This window comes from Pseudochaenichthys georgianus, chromosome 21 (assembly GCF_902827115.2).
Source record: "Pseudochaenichthys georgianus chromosome 21, fPseGeo1.2, whole genome shotgun sequence".
Lineage (NCBI taxonomy): Eukaryota > Metazoa > Chordata > Actinopteri > Perciformes > Channichthyidae > Pseudochaenichthys > Pseudochaenichthys georgianus.
In genome coordinates this window covers 8,211,607-8,223,505 of record NC_047523.1, presented here as the reverse complement: position 1 = coordinate 8,223,505, position 11,899 = coordinate 8,211,607, and the positions used below count along the sequence as shown (strand labels likewise).

At 40.9% G+C, this 11,899-nt stretch overlaps 1 protein-coding gene across 1 annotated transcript in view; it reads left to right on the top strand.

Moving 5' to 3' along the window:
- The first annotated feature begins 2,631 nt into the window (after positions 1-2,631).
- LOC117466695 (PTB domain-containing engulfment adapter protein 1-like) overlaps positions 2,632-11,899 on the top strand; it is a 62,716-nt gene continuing 53,448 nt past the window's right edge. The window contains 2 exon segments of the mRNA XM_034110093.1: positions 2,632-2,924; positions 10,634-10,714. Coding sequence (XP_033965984.1) covers positions 10,687-10,714 — 28 coding nt within the window. The 5' untranslated portion in view covers positions 2,632-2,924; positions 10,634-10,686.

The window sequence follows — 11,899 nt, the reverse complement described above, 5'->3', positions numbered from 1 at the left end:
GTGTGACCTTGTTTACCTTCTAATTCGTCTTTCTTTTAGTTTTTTTGCAGATTTTCCCCAAACATGATTCTCCAATGTCACCTACACAATATATTACAGCCACTCTTTGAAGTGCAAACTACTGTACACAGCACACTCATGCAGTCACATCCATGCTAATGCAGACATGAATTCAACTGGGTCTGGACTACGCTCATTATATTTGCATGAATGTACACATTGTTGTAAAACCAGCTCAATGCAAATATTTCAAATTCCACTTCTGCCAGACAGCTGTGCGCCTCTGACAATTGTATCAAGACATGTGAGCTATTTGTCAATTAAAACGTTTATTAACAATCTTTTTGTCTTTTCTCAATGACAATCCTTAACACAAATGTTGTTCTTGTGTAGTTACATTTTTTATAAAATACCTATAGAGAGGTGAAGTCCCTCCCCTTCCGGGGGAACTCCATGGGACCTTATTTCGGAAAAAGTATGTATTGAATTCAATGGAGAGAGGAAGATTATCTTTCGATCCCGTTTGAATTCTTCCACGAATTACACATATGATGTTTGTCAATTTAAAAGATAATTTTGCAAGTCAAAAAAATAAAAATGTGTCGTAAAGTAACACATATTTTTGTGTGAAACCACTCAATGAGCTGCATCTCCCGTCTCGCACCAACACCAAGACGGCCGTCACGTTGGCACATTTCACCTCTTTCTTTCAGAATGAGGCGAAAAGTATTAAACGAGGAGAACATCACTACAAGTCTGGGCACGTTGAGAGCTGTGCATACACACACGGGGAGTTAGTCGGTTCGTAAGAGTCAGCATGCGGGACCGGGATTTTTCATAGTCTTATATTTCAACAGTTTTACGACAAACTGCGACTTTTGTGACATGGAAATTATTATTTAAGATTGACAAACATCATAGTGTAATTCATGGCACAATTCAAACGGGATGGAGAGATACGTTTTCTCTCTCCATTGACTTCAATACATACTTGTTCCTAAATAAGGTCCCTTGGAGGTCCCCGGAAGGGGAGGGACGTCACCTCTCTATTACAATCTTTAAAAGACTGTTTTAAACTCTTCAAAAATGTCCCCTCCTTAAAGTGGCAAGCATTCAGTCTAGATTTATAAATTATTATATCTTTTTTTTAACTTAGTATTTATCTCAATTTTATTTCAAAAACATAATCACACTTTTGTCTTTATATATTTGTTTCCATTGTCATCCAAATCTATATACAAAGCCATTACAAAGGAAACAAACACGAAAGAAAAGAATACAAATGGAAATTAATAAATAAATAAGTGGAAAATGATTTAGAAATTATTGTTGATTGAAAACAATGTAATTGTGCTTCTTGTTTACTCGTCTCAAATGTTTTTGTTGATACACGAGTGTGGAATTTTCAGAATTGTTTGCATAGCTAACGTTTTTGTTGGTGTAAACCAGTTTGTAATACTGCAAATGTTACGCCCTGAGAAATGGGAAATATTTACAAGAGTGCAACTTTTAGAGTGAAAGTGGAGTGAAAACGTTCTGTATTAATTGCATTCACGAAAAAAACAGCAATTTACAAAATACAACAACATCAAAAGCTTATTATAGTACAAACCCTTTTTTAGTTACACAGTAACTCATTTATCACTGGTGCAATGAAATACTTTAAACATCAGTAACCTTTCACAAAAGCCACTTAGGTGCGTCACACATAGTATATAAAGATGACATAATACGTAATGTGTATACTGTTGTAGGTTCACAGTTGAGTCGGCACTCAGCCAAGGTTCTCTCCTCTGATTGGTTGGTGCCAGCGCTGAGCCGTTTTGCATATCATGTCAATGCAACTTAAGACTATCTAATAGATCAGTGTCCAACAGTTTTACCTTGTTATAAATACTAACACCACGACCATTGTATGTTTAATGTACTTTATTATCTTTTAGACCTCATTACATATTTGGAACATCATTACAATGAAGGTGTTATTCCTTGCCAACAGCAGGCTATTAGTGTATCATATTTGAACTGTTTCAATAGAATACATCCATGAGAGGGCCATGGGCTCCATCACTATTGTGTTGCCTCTTTTGGCGATAATAGTGACATTTATTTCAATTAAAATTGCCATTTAAAGTAATCAATTCAATTGAAACACCTACGTGCCCGTGAGGATGCCGTGTCAGGCATACTAATTGGACCCAAAGGACACGACAATTGCATAAAAAAACTCTTCATTGTGCCCTCCATGAGCGAAGTAATTGGACTTTTCGGTGTTTTTCAGCTCCAACAGTGCGGGTTATTTCTGGACCCCCCTGCCCTCTGCTCTTTACTTTGAGGCTTCCCAGACTCTTGTGATAAAACGGCAATCTAGCGTCACATTTGGAAGTTGTATAACACCAATACAGGTGGCCGGGCTGCAGCCTGTTGATCCTTGGATGTGTTCCGAGTGCAGTGGGAGAGGAAAGGGTGTCATTAGGTTGTCCTTCACCCTCATGTTGGGGAGGTTTCGTGACTTCTGCTTCATAATGTTTTGGCTGTAACGCTATGTTGATAGATGCCAAGGTGCTGACCTAAGGTCGTAGCCGGCGTGCATAGTGTGAAGATGAATCACTCTGAAGCCAAAGGGTCAGACTTGAACCTCCTGGCTCTGCCTCGGTGCGTCTCAGTGCAACTCTTCCTGTCCAAAGGGGTCTCTTTTTTCTTTTGCACAACTCCAAAAAAGAATCCTTATGGACTGACTGTGGGCGGAGGAAGTCGGGGTTTGAAGTCAAGTATCATGTGTCGAGGCAAAAACATCTTGTTGAGTTTGCAAACCCCATCATCTCTCCTTGCTGCAGTGCTTAGTGTAGCACCATCTGGCCCACAGCTGAAAACTATTAAGATCCGCTGGAACTTCCTCCTCACTATTCCTCTCCGGTTTGACGGCAAGTAAGTAGCTTTTTATCTGAGCTCTGTTGTTGTTTGCACGTTTGTCTCCATAGATCTTGTCTGTCTCCTTCCTGTAAAGGGGAGCGGGGAGATAAACCATGTCAGGGTGCTGTATTTGATCTGCAGAAGCGTAAGGCTTGTGAGAGCGAGAGCCTGGCTTTTGGATTAGACACCACGGTCGTGTCAACTGAGGAATTCTGACTGGGACTAAATTCATAAACGGATCGCGATGTGAAATGCTTAGCCAGCAAGATTCCAGAGCCTGAGTGAAAGCGAAGTGAAGACAACAAAGGATCTTTGTCTATTTTCTTCTTTCTCTGAGGCTTTATGTTGGGACCACAGTGAATGCTCTGCTTCTATTCCATGGTGAAAGCCCGCTGCCTGTTACTGCATATGGGTCAGATTAGTGACTGGCTGAGAGGCGTTTAGAAATGGGACGTTAACTTTTAGCTTTTCTCTTTTTCCGTTCATTCATTTTTAAAATGAGTCTTTTTAAACTTTGATTATTTCCAACTTGTGCATTCAGATTTAAACTAAACTTGTTGTTTAGGCTTCGGGGAGTTGACTCAACAGGGTCATTGTAGGTCGCATTCATTACCAGAAAAAGTCTTTCCCAAGCTAAATTCCTAATGTTTGAGTCACTGAAGGTAAACTGTTAGACATGGATTTCGCTTTGCATTTAAGAGGATAATATTAAAGTGAGTGACACATATTTTCCATTATTTTGAAAACAAAAGTTCAGAAATACAGTTCAGAACAAATATTGTATATATCTTTAGTTGTTTTCATACCTAAATAATGCGTTTTAAAGTTATTTTCCAAGCTTTTGAGTTTTTTTTTTCTTTTTTTGCCTGACTCTGTTCTGGTTCCTGTGTTATCCCATTCTGTGATTTTAAGTAGCATTTAATCGTGGCATAAATCTTAAAATGACTCATGTGGAGAGCCAGGTATGGACTGTTGACAGACTTTAAACCCATTTGTTCTATATACAATATGTTCTAGTGAAGAGCTGAGCAGACTTAACCTGGTACTCCCACTGGAGCTGGCAAACATCGCAAGGAGACTGAGGAAGTTTGCAGCTCAGTGTTAAGTCTGGGTGTGTGTGTGTGTGTGTGTGTGTGTGTGTGTGTGTGTGTGTGTGTGTGTGTGTGTGTGTGTGTGTGTGTGTGTGTGTGTGTGTGTGTGTGTGTGTGTGTGTGTGTGTGTGTGTGTGTGTGTGTGTGTGTGTGTGTGTGTGTGTGTGTGTGTGTGTGTGTGTGTGTGTGTGTGTGTGTGTGTGTGTGTGCCGGGGTCGACAGCCCTCCGAAGGGGGTGCTGTTGATTCACCAAACAGGAAGCTATTAAAACAGGCCAAACAGTGCAGCTGCCAATCAAAATGAGTGACATCACAGTCAGGTGTCAGGCGAGGCAATGCATTACACCACAGTACACACACCAACAGGAAGGTAGCCAGGCTGTGTCCGTGGCTGGACCAGTTTTAACTTTAAGAACGATAAGCTCTTAATGGTGCCAATCCACAGGATCAGGATTGGGGCCAATAAAAGGAATTATTTTTTGTAATTCCGTATTGGAAATAAAAGCCTGATCAATTTCCAATCCTTTGGGTGTTGCCACCAGTTTAACTTGGTGAATGCAAGCTGTCAAACATGCCTTATGCCATTTATTTTTTATATTCTGAAACGCAGCCCCTGTGGGAATGTATTTAAAGGCTTATTTAAGCTACATTCAAGGTGTACCACACCTCTAAAGTGCTGCACTTGGTTAAACATATTTTGTATTATGTTCCTCATGGGAATGAAGAGAGGCAGTCTAAATCCCCTGCCACAAAAAACCTTCTTTTGGAATTTTTCCCCAGGTTTTAATAAAAACATTAACCATTATGCCACCAGAACCCGTTGCAGAAAAGCTGTATTTTCTTAATACGGTTCTACATTTTCAGCCAATGATTGCTATGTTTGCTTTGAAGTGGAACGCAGCAGTGCACTTAAATCCAAAAAGCTGGTTCTCTAAAATACCAAGGCCACCACTGCCAAGGTCTTCATTTGTCTGTCCAGATACAGAAGAGTGTTTGGTGCTCAGGTGTGCAGAATTCCACCCTCGATAGCTTTGGTGAAATGTAAACAATAGCAGTGTCCCTGTTCACCGGCCCATGCCAACAGCAGCATGTTAAACCTGTAAATAAGAACCACAAGTTGTCTTTTTGAGCAGCAGAGATATGCTGTTTTGGCAGACTGAGGAATGTCCCAGTCTCCACCCTGAAGCTTGTTCCATTTAACTTTTTCTCCAGCCCTTTGCAGGGCCTCTGTTGCATTAAAATACCCCCTTACTGTGAAAAACCACATACATTGTATCTGCAAACTATGTTCCTCAATCATATGTCGTATATTATTATATGTCTTATTATGTACAGTTCAAACCGGAGAGACGTGATGTAAGAATTACATATTTATTGTTTACACGTCATATGAATGAAATGATTGCCATGATAATACAACAGGAGAATGGAATGGTGTTTGGCGATTAGGCCCCGGTTTGCAGGATAATCATTCAAGAGGGAAAGCACCGCTCCGATGAAATCCCCGGGGTCTAGACACTGGTGGTGGTGATGAGTAGGTGAGACCGGTCTGAAGAAGGAAGGTTTAGCTTTGTCCTGGAGGAGACTGGAGGCGAGAGGGGTGGAGGCGGGTTGCGTGTGATCATCTGCAATGACGACTGACAGGGAGGAAGAGCAGGCATTTAAGGAATTTAGCCTGTGCAGCAATTGGCTGCTGCGGGGTGATGCCCTCGTATTTAATGAGGGGGGAAGGGAGCCATCGAGTGACGTGTAAGTGACTCGTGTTAGGTCTTCCTTATTGAACTTGCGCTAAAGCTTTCATTCTGCAGCTAAGATGTTTTTCCTTCCCCTTTTAAGAAATTTGTTTCCACATACTTCAGTTTTTATCGCTTATTTTTCAGCCCCAACGACTACTGGTAGAAAATTGCCGTTAAAAAATTGTTAATTTTTTTAATTGCACTCATAATTGCAGTTGAGCATCACAAAAGGCACTACGCAGAATATACTCCCTTAGCATTTGTTGCAGTGGCAGATGATGTAACAAGCAAAGATTATTGTGAGAAGCTGCCACCCAATGAGAGGAAGGATACAAAATAAATAATCTGAAATGTAGTCTCATTCCATACAATTCAATTTTCCAATGGGCCCAATACATTACATAAAAACGGTGTTTTCTGATGCAAGATGGAGAGCTGACATGCTTACTGACTGTTGTTGTTTGTATGGAGGGCAGGGGCGGACTGGCCATTGGGAATACCGGGAGTTTTCCCGGTGGGCCGGTACCGAAGTGGGCCGGTCGGACAATTCACTAGCACGCCCTCCCCCCCTGTTGACAATTGACTAGCGGTACAGATTTCGGCCGGTCGAGTTTCCCGGGCTGATATTTTGTCCCAGTCCGCCCCTGATGGAGGCTAGACAATGTACTGGCAAGTGGGCCTTTTGCTTTGGCACTTCCGACTGCTCAAATAAACCTTTTTAAACATTAATTTATGTCTTAACTTCTGCATCCGGATTTATTTCAATTTTGTTTGTGCCTGAGGGAGTAGGTCAAGCTCAGTTCCTCAAAGAGTCCCTGCCAAGCTAAATTCCAAATGTTTTAGTCAGAAAAGTGAATTGTTAAGACTTGGCTTTTACCTGCATTTGAGAGGAGGAAATTGCAAGCAGTTGGCTCATATTTTCCACAGTTTTTGAGTATGGTGCTTTTGTTGCTTCTTGCCATTTTCTTCTGCCTAATAATCGTGAATTGGTCCATTTGCTTTAAAGAGGGAGTGGTGAAACCACTGCCCCCTGTGCTTTTAGAAAACACACCTGCGCAAACCCAAGTATAATTGGTGATTGTTAGGCTTATGGTCTCCATAAAACAGGGACACGTACCCAAAAGACTTCAAAATTGCGAGAGTAACCGCCCTGCACAAAAAGGGCAGCAAATTGGACTCAGGCAACTACCGCCCTGTTTCTATTCTTACCTCCATCTCGAAAGTCATGGAAAAAATAGTATACGAATTTATGAATTCCAATCTGGCTTCAGAACATCCCACTCCACCGACACATGCCTTCTCTATTTGAAAGACCACATCAAACAAGAGGTGGATGCGGGAAAATACTACGGCATGGTCATGCTGGACCTACAAAAGGCCTTCGACACTGTCAATCACTCCATTCTGATTGACACACTTAAAGCAATTGGTTTTGATAGTCTATCGGTGAGCTGGATCCTACCTGGAGGGGAGAGAACAGATGGTGGAGGTGAACGGTACTCTGCCCCCCCCCCCCCCTCCCAGTGAGCTGTGGTGTTCCACAAGGAAGCATACTAGGACCGTTACTGTTCCTAATTTATGCAAATTACATGTCGTCAGCTTGTGACTGCAACTTGTTCCTGTTCGCGGACGACTCAGCCCTGCTGGTTTCTGGCAGGAGCAAGTTGCAGGTTGAAAAAACCCTCAGCTCGGAACTCGGCAGAATCTGCACCTGGCTCGCCGATAACAGACTATCATTACACCTGGGTAAAACAGAGTCCATTCTCTTCGGTTAAAAAAACAAACTCAGCGAGACCGACGGCTTCTCAGTTACAGTGGGTGACAATATTGTCACAAGGAAAGATGAAATTGCATACCTAGGTTCCATACTAGAGGCAAATCTCTCCTGTGACAAAATGGCATCCAATGTAATCAAAAAAGTCAACCAACGAACTAGATTCTTGTACCGGATCTCCTCTCTGGTACACAAGAATACCCTGAAGACTCTGGCAGGAGCACTCATTCAAGGGTACTACGACTATGCTTGCACCTCATGGTACCAAAGCACCTCAAAAGCGCTAAAAACAAAATTACAATCATCACAAAACAAACTGGTCAGACTACTGCTTGACCTTACTACTAGAACCCACCTCACCCCTGCCCACTTTGACAACCTAGGATGGCTTAGAGTAGACGACAGAGTACAGCAACTTGCAATGGGGCCTGGTCTACAAGATACACTACACCACTAAGGTACCCATGTACATGTCAAAATGCTTCCCAAAGGTCAGTGAATACCACGACCACAACACCAGAGGGAGCTCCACAAATTATGTTAAACCCAGATTTTCCTCAAACAAGGGACGAAACACATTTCGTAATTATGCCACAACAATGTGGAACGCCCTACCCACAGCTGTAAAGGAATGTGAATTACTACCCACCTTCAAAACCTCTCTAAAAGAGCACCTACGGGAGACTGCAATTTGAAACTGGCCCCTGTAAATGTCCAAACCTAACCCCCTATAATATACAGTTCCCCCCCCCCCCCAATGTATATGCTCTCTTTTTAGACTGTTTTTGTACTCACAAACAGTACTGTATATTTGTAGATCTGGTATGTCATAAATGTCTAGATGTAACAGCACTGTCTATTTGTATGTCATGTATGTCATATATGTTATGATTAATTGAAATGGGGGACCCTGATGTAAACAAGACGAAAGTATTTCTCTGGTCTGCATCCCCTTAACAATTATGTGTATTGAGCTGTACTGTATTGTACCCAGAGATGGGGTCGTTACTAAAAAAAAGTAATATATTACATATTACATATTACTTTTTAAAAAAGTAATATATTACACTACTTCGTTACTATCTACATAAAGTAATTCGTTACTTTACTCGTTACTGTACTCGTTACTTTACTCGCAGGGCCGGCCCGCCCCTCCCTACAGGCAGATCACGCAGACTGCTAAAGTTTCAAATGTTCTCTTTAGTTCAGTTTCCATTGTCGCATAAGACTGATCCAGATAGCTCCTGAATGTTTTCCTATCTGACCATGGCTGTCCTCTGTCTCCTGACCGTGTTCTCCTGCGTGTTGGCCATGTGTTGCACTGGAGCCAGACTTCAGCCGAGCACGTACGAACTGCGCATGCGTGAGTGGCAATAACTCTCCTTACCAGCAGGCAGCGGTAGTGTGTATTCGTCATTCAAAACAAGCAACAACCGGAAAACAGAGAAGAAGAACAGACTACGTGTGTGATATAAATAAACAACAGCTATGTGCGTTAGCTTCACCTAGCATGTGTTCCTTGCAGGTGTTTGTTGAGGTTTGATTATGACTGATTTTAGAAAGTAACGAAGTAACGCGTGTCGGGGCAATGTTAGTAACTGTAGTGTGATTACTGGATTATAAAAGTAGCGCGTTACACTACTCCGTTACCGACAAAGTCATATTATTACAGTAACGCGTTACACCCAACTCTGATTGTACCCATTCTGCAATCTGTTAATACAATTTTCAATCAATCAATCAATCAATCAATGGTTGGAAGCCCTACTTATCCTACCCCTAACTCCAGACCCAACCCTCGTTTAAATCCCTCTGGACGATGCCTGTTTAGCCTATTGGTTTGTTTTTCCGAAGTTGTCCATCCTTCCATCGATCTTCTCCCGCTCATCCGTGGTCGGGTCACGTAGGTAGCAATTCCAGCAGAGAGCCCCAAACGTCCCTTTCCCTGACCACATCAACCAGCTCTGACTGGGGGATTCACACACGTTTTAATACAATTAATCTAAAACTTTGATTTTAAAATGACTTCCCTTCAAGTTTTAAAACATGTTGAAGGTTGGTATGATCCTGGTTTAATTTGAGTATAAGGCAGAAATATGGACTCTTTATTATCTTATGTCTAAATGTAATGTATTTTCCAGAATATAAGCTACCACCGTTTTCATAAATCATATCTTGTTTCAAAATGTGGAGCCGTTTATCTTGGGATGCATGTTGTCAGTTGTTTCCAAGGCAGGATGTGTCATTCAATTTACTAACATCTTGTAATCTCTCAGGCTTCCCTTGAAAAATGGAAAATGCCAAAGATGGAAGAATTCAATTCATTTTCAAAATTGCCATGGGGCAAGTTAATTCATTTGCAAAGGCAAAGATTGAAATATCTGGTATGCGGTAATCTTTGCATATTCGTGCACGGTAACAGAGTAAAGGATGTTGATTGTGGAGCCCGCTGACAGCTACCTTGTTCACTAGACACTTGGTCCTTGCAGTCCTCTGAACTCTCATGGGGAATATACGTGAAAGTGTCTCATTTTGGATAAGCTGTTGAGGCAGAGGTTTTATATTTATTAAGGAAATGGCTTATTCTTTGGTAATACAGTGTCAATGTAATGTACCCGTTTTTGTTTAAAGGCAAAAGCACTGCTATGAATACAGTTCATTTTAAATAAAGAAGAAACACTGAACATGAACACAGCCCACATTCATCTTTTACTTTATTTGTTCTCTGTAAGTGCAAGTAGAATAATAGTGTACTAAATGCCAATGTTGCTTATAAAGGTTACACTGAAGGTCAAACATCACATTGACGGAAAGATATACCCTACTGCTGATTAAATGATCATAAAATAATGTTACATTTTACAGTGCAAAACACATGACTTGCCTATATCACCATATTTGAAATACATTCTTCACAGATGATTAGTGTGATGTTGTCCAGTGGTAAACAACTGTAATGTAAATGGTTTTGGAGTTAAATGGGAACATATTCTGACAAGCTAAACATTGCCTCACTCTGTTTTGTACGCAAAACACTATGTGTTCAGACATTCGGTCTTTTTAGTGAAGGCCTGAGGTCAAAGCCATTTTTAACTCATTTTCTTCCTGCTGCTTTTCCAGGTGGAATATAGGCAGACACTCCGGAGGCACCTCGGAGACGCACATTTTCCACTATGAACCGCGCCTTCAACAGGAAAAAAGGTGAGCAGAAATAACCAAATGCCCATCGAGTTAATGGTGTTTTGCATCGCCTGTTTTATCTACAACAACTGACGCTTTAGACATCTTCGAGAACTATGGGGTATGACACACTCAGATCTATCTTTGATATGGGACCATTTTTACTGCAAGAAAACAATTATATGAAGTTATTTTAACATTTACTTTTAAGGGGGCCTGGACAAAAATCAACAATCTTTCAGTAGTGTTCGTTTAAATGTAATTAGACATTAAACACACCACCAATTGACACAATTAAGATAATTGTAATCTTGGCAAGGAGCACTGCTTAGCATTTGAAAACAGTTGTATATAGCCTGGCTCTGGAAATAATTCCCAGACATTAACAGGGTTATCTCAGCCTGGGAAAAGAAAGTCTGCAATAGGGAAGTGTTGGGTTCTAAAGAAACAAGTTATATGCGGTATAGGGTGTCTAATATGAGTTATACCCTGTTGTGTTGTCAGACACGTAGGATCCAATATGTGCTGACCCACACTAGATAATAAAAGTTAGGCTCAGTTTTCTTATCTGTCTCTATTGTGTCTACCAATCTTTTGGAAGTTTATTCAAAGTTCCTTTTCACAAACTTTCTTAAACTTTAAATCACATTTCTCTATCTACAACACGAAAGAGATGAAAGCAACAATACTAAATAAATGCTATTTGACAGAAGGCCTTTATTTGAACATAAATGTCCTGCTGTACTTTTCAAAAATGTGAATCATGTATCCCTGACCATGTTTCATGAATCTACCATCTATGAGCTGAGGTCAGAATGACCTTCATATTTTTTCTTATTTCCTTTTGTTTATTTTAAACCAGAACTGTGAACAAAAGGCTGACGCCTGTGCTACAAAGCCAGTTCCACAAACCCAGGGTATATTTCCGTTATCTGGCTTCACTAACCCAAACAAGCCTGACTCCTGCCAAGCTTTCACACAATGGTTGTTTTCAACTAAGTCGACCCGGGTTACCTAATCTAGCCGTTAGAACGCTCACAGAATGCATCACAAACTATAATATAAGACAAATACAAAGACGTTAAACACATAGAAAATATCCAATCAGAATCAGAATACCTTTATTAGTCCCACACAGGGGACATGTGCAGCGTTACAGCAGGAAAGAGCTTTGTATCAAATCTACAAATCAAATCCTGTAGCAGT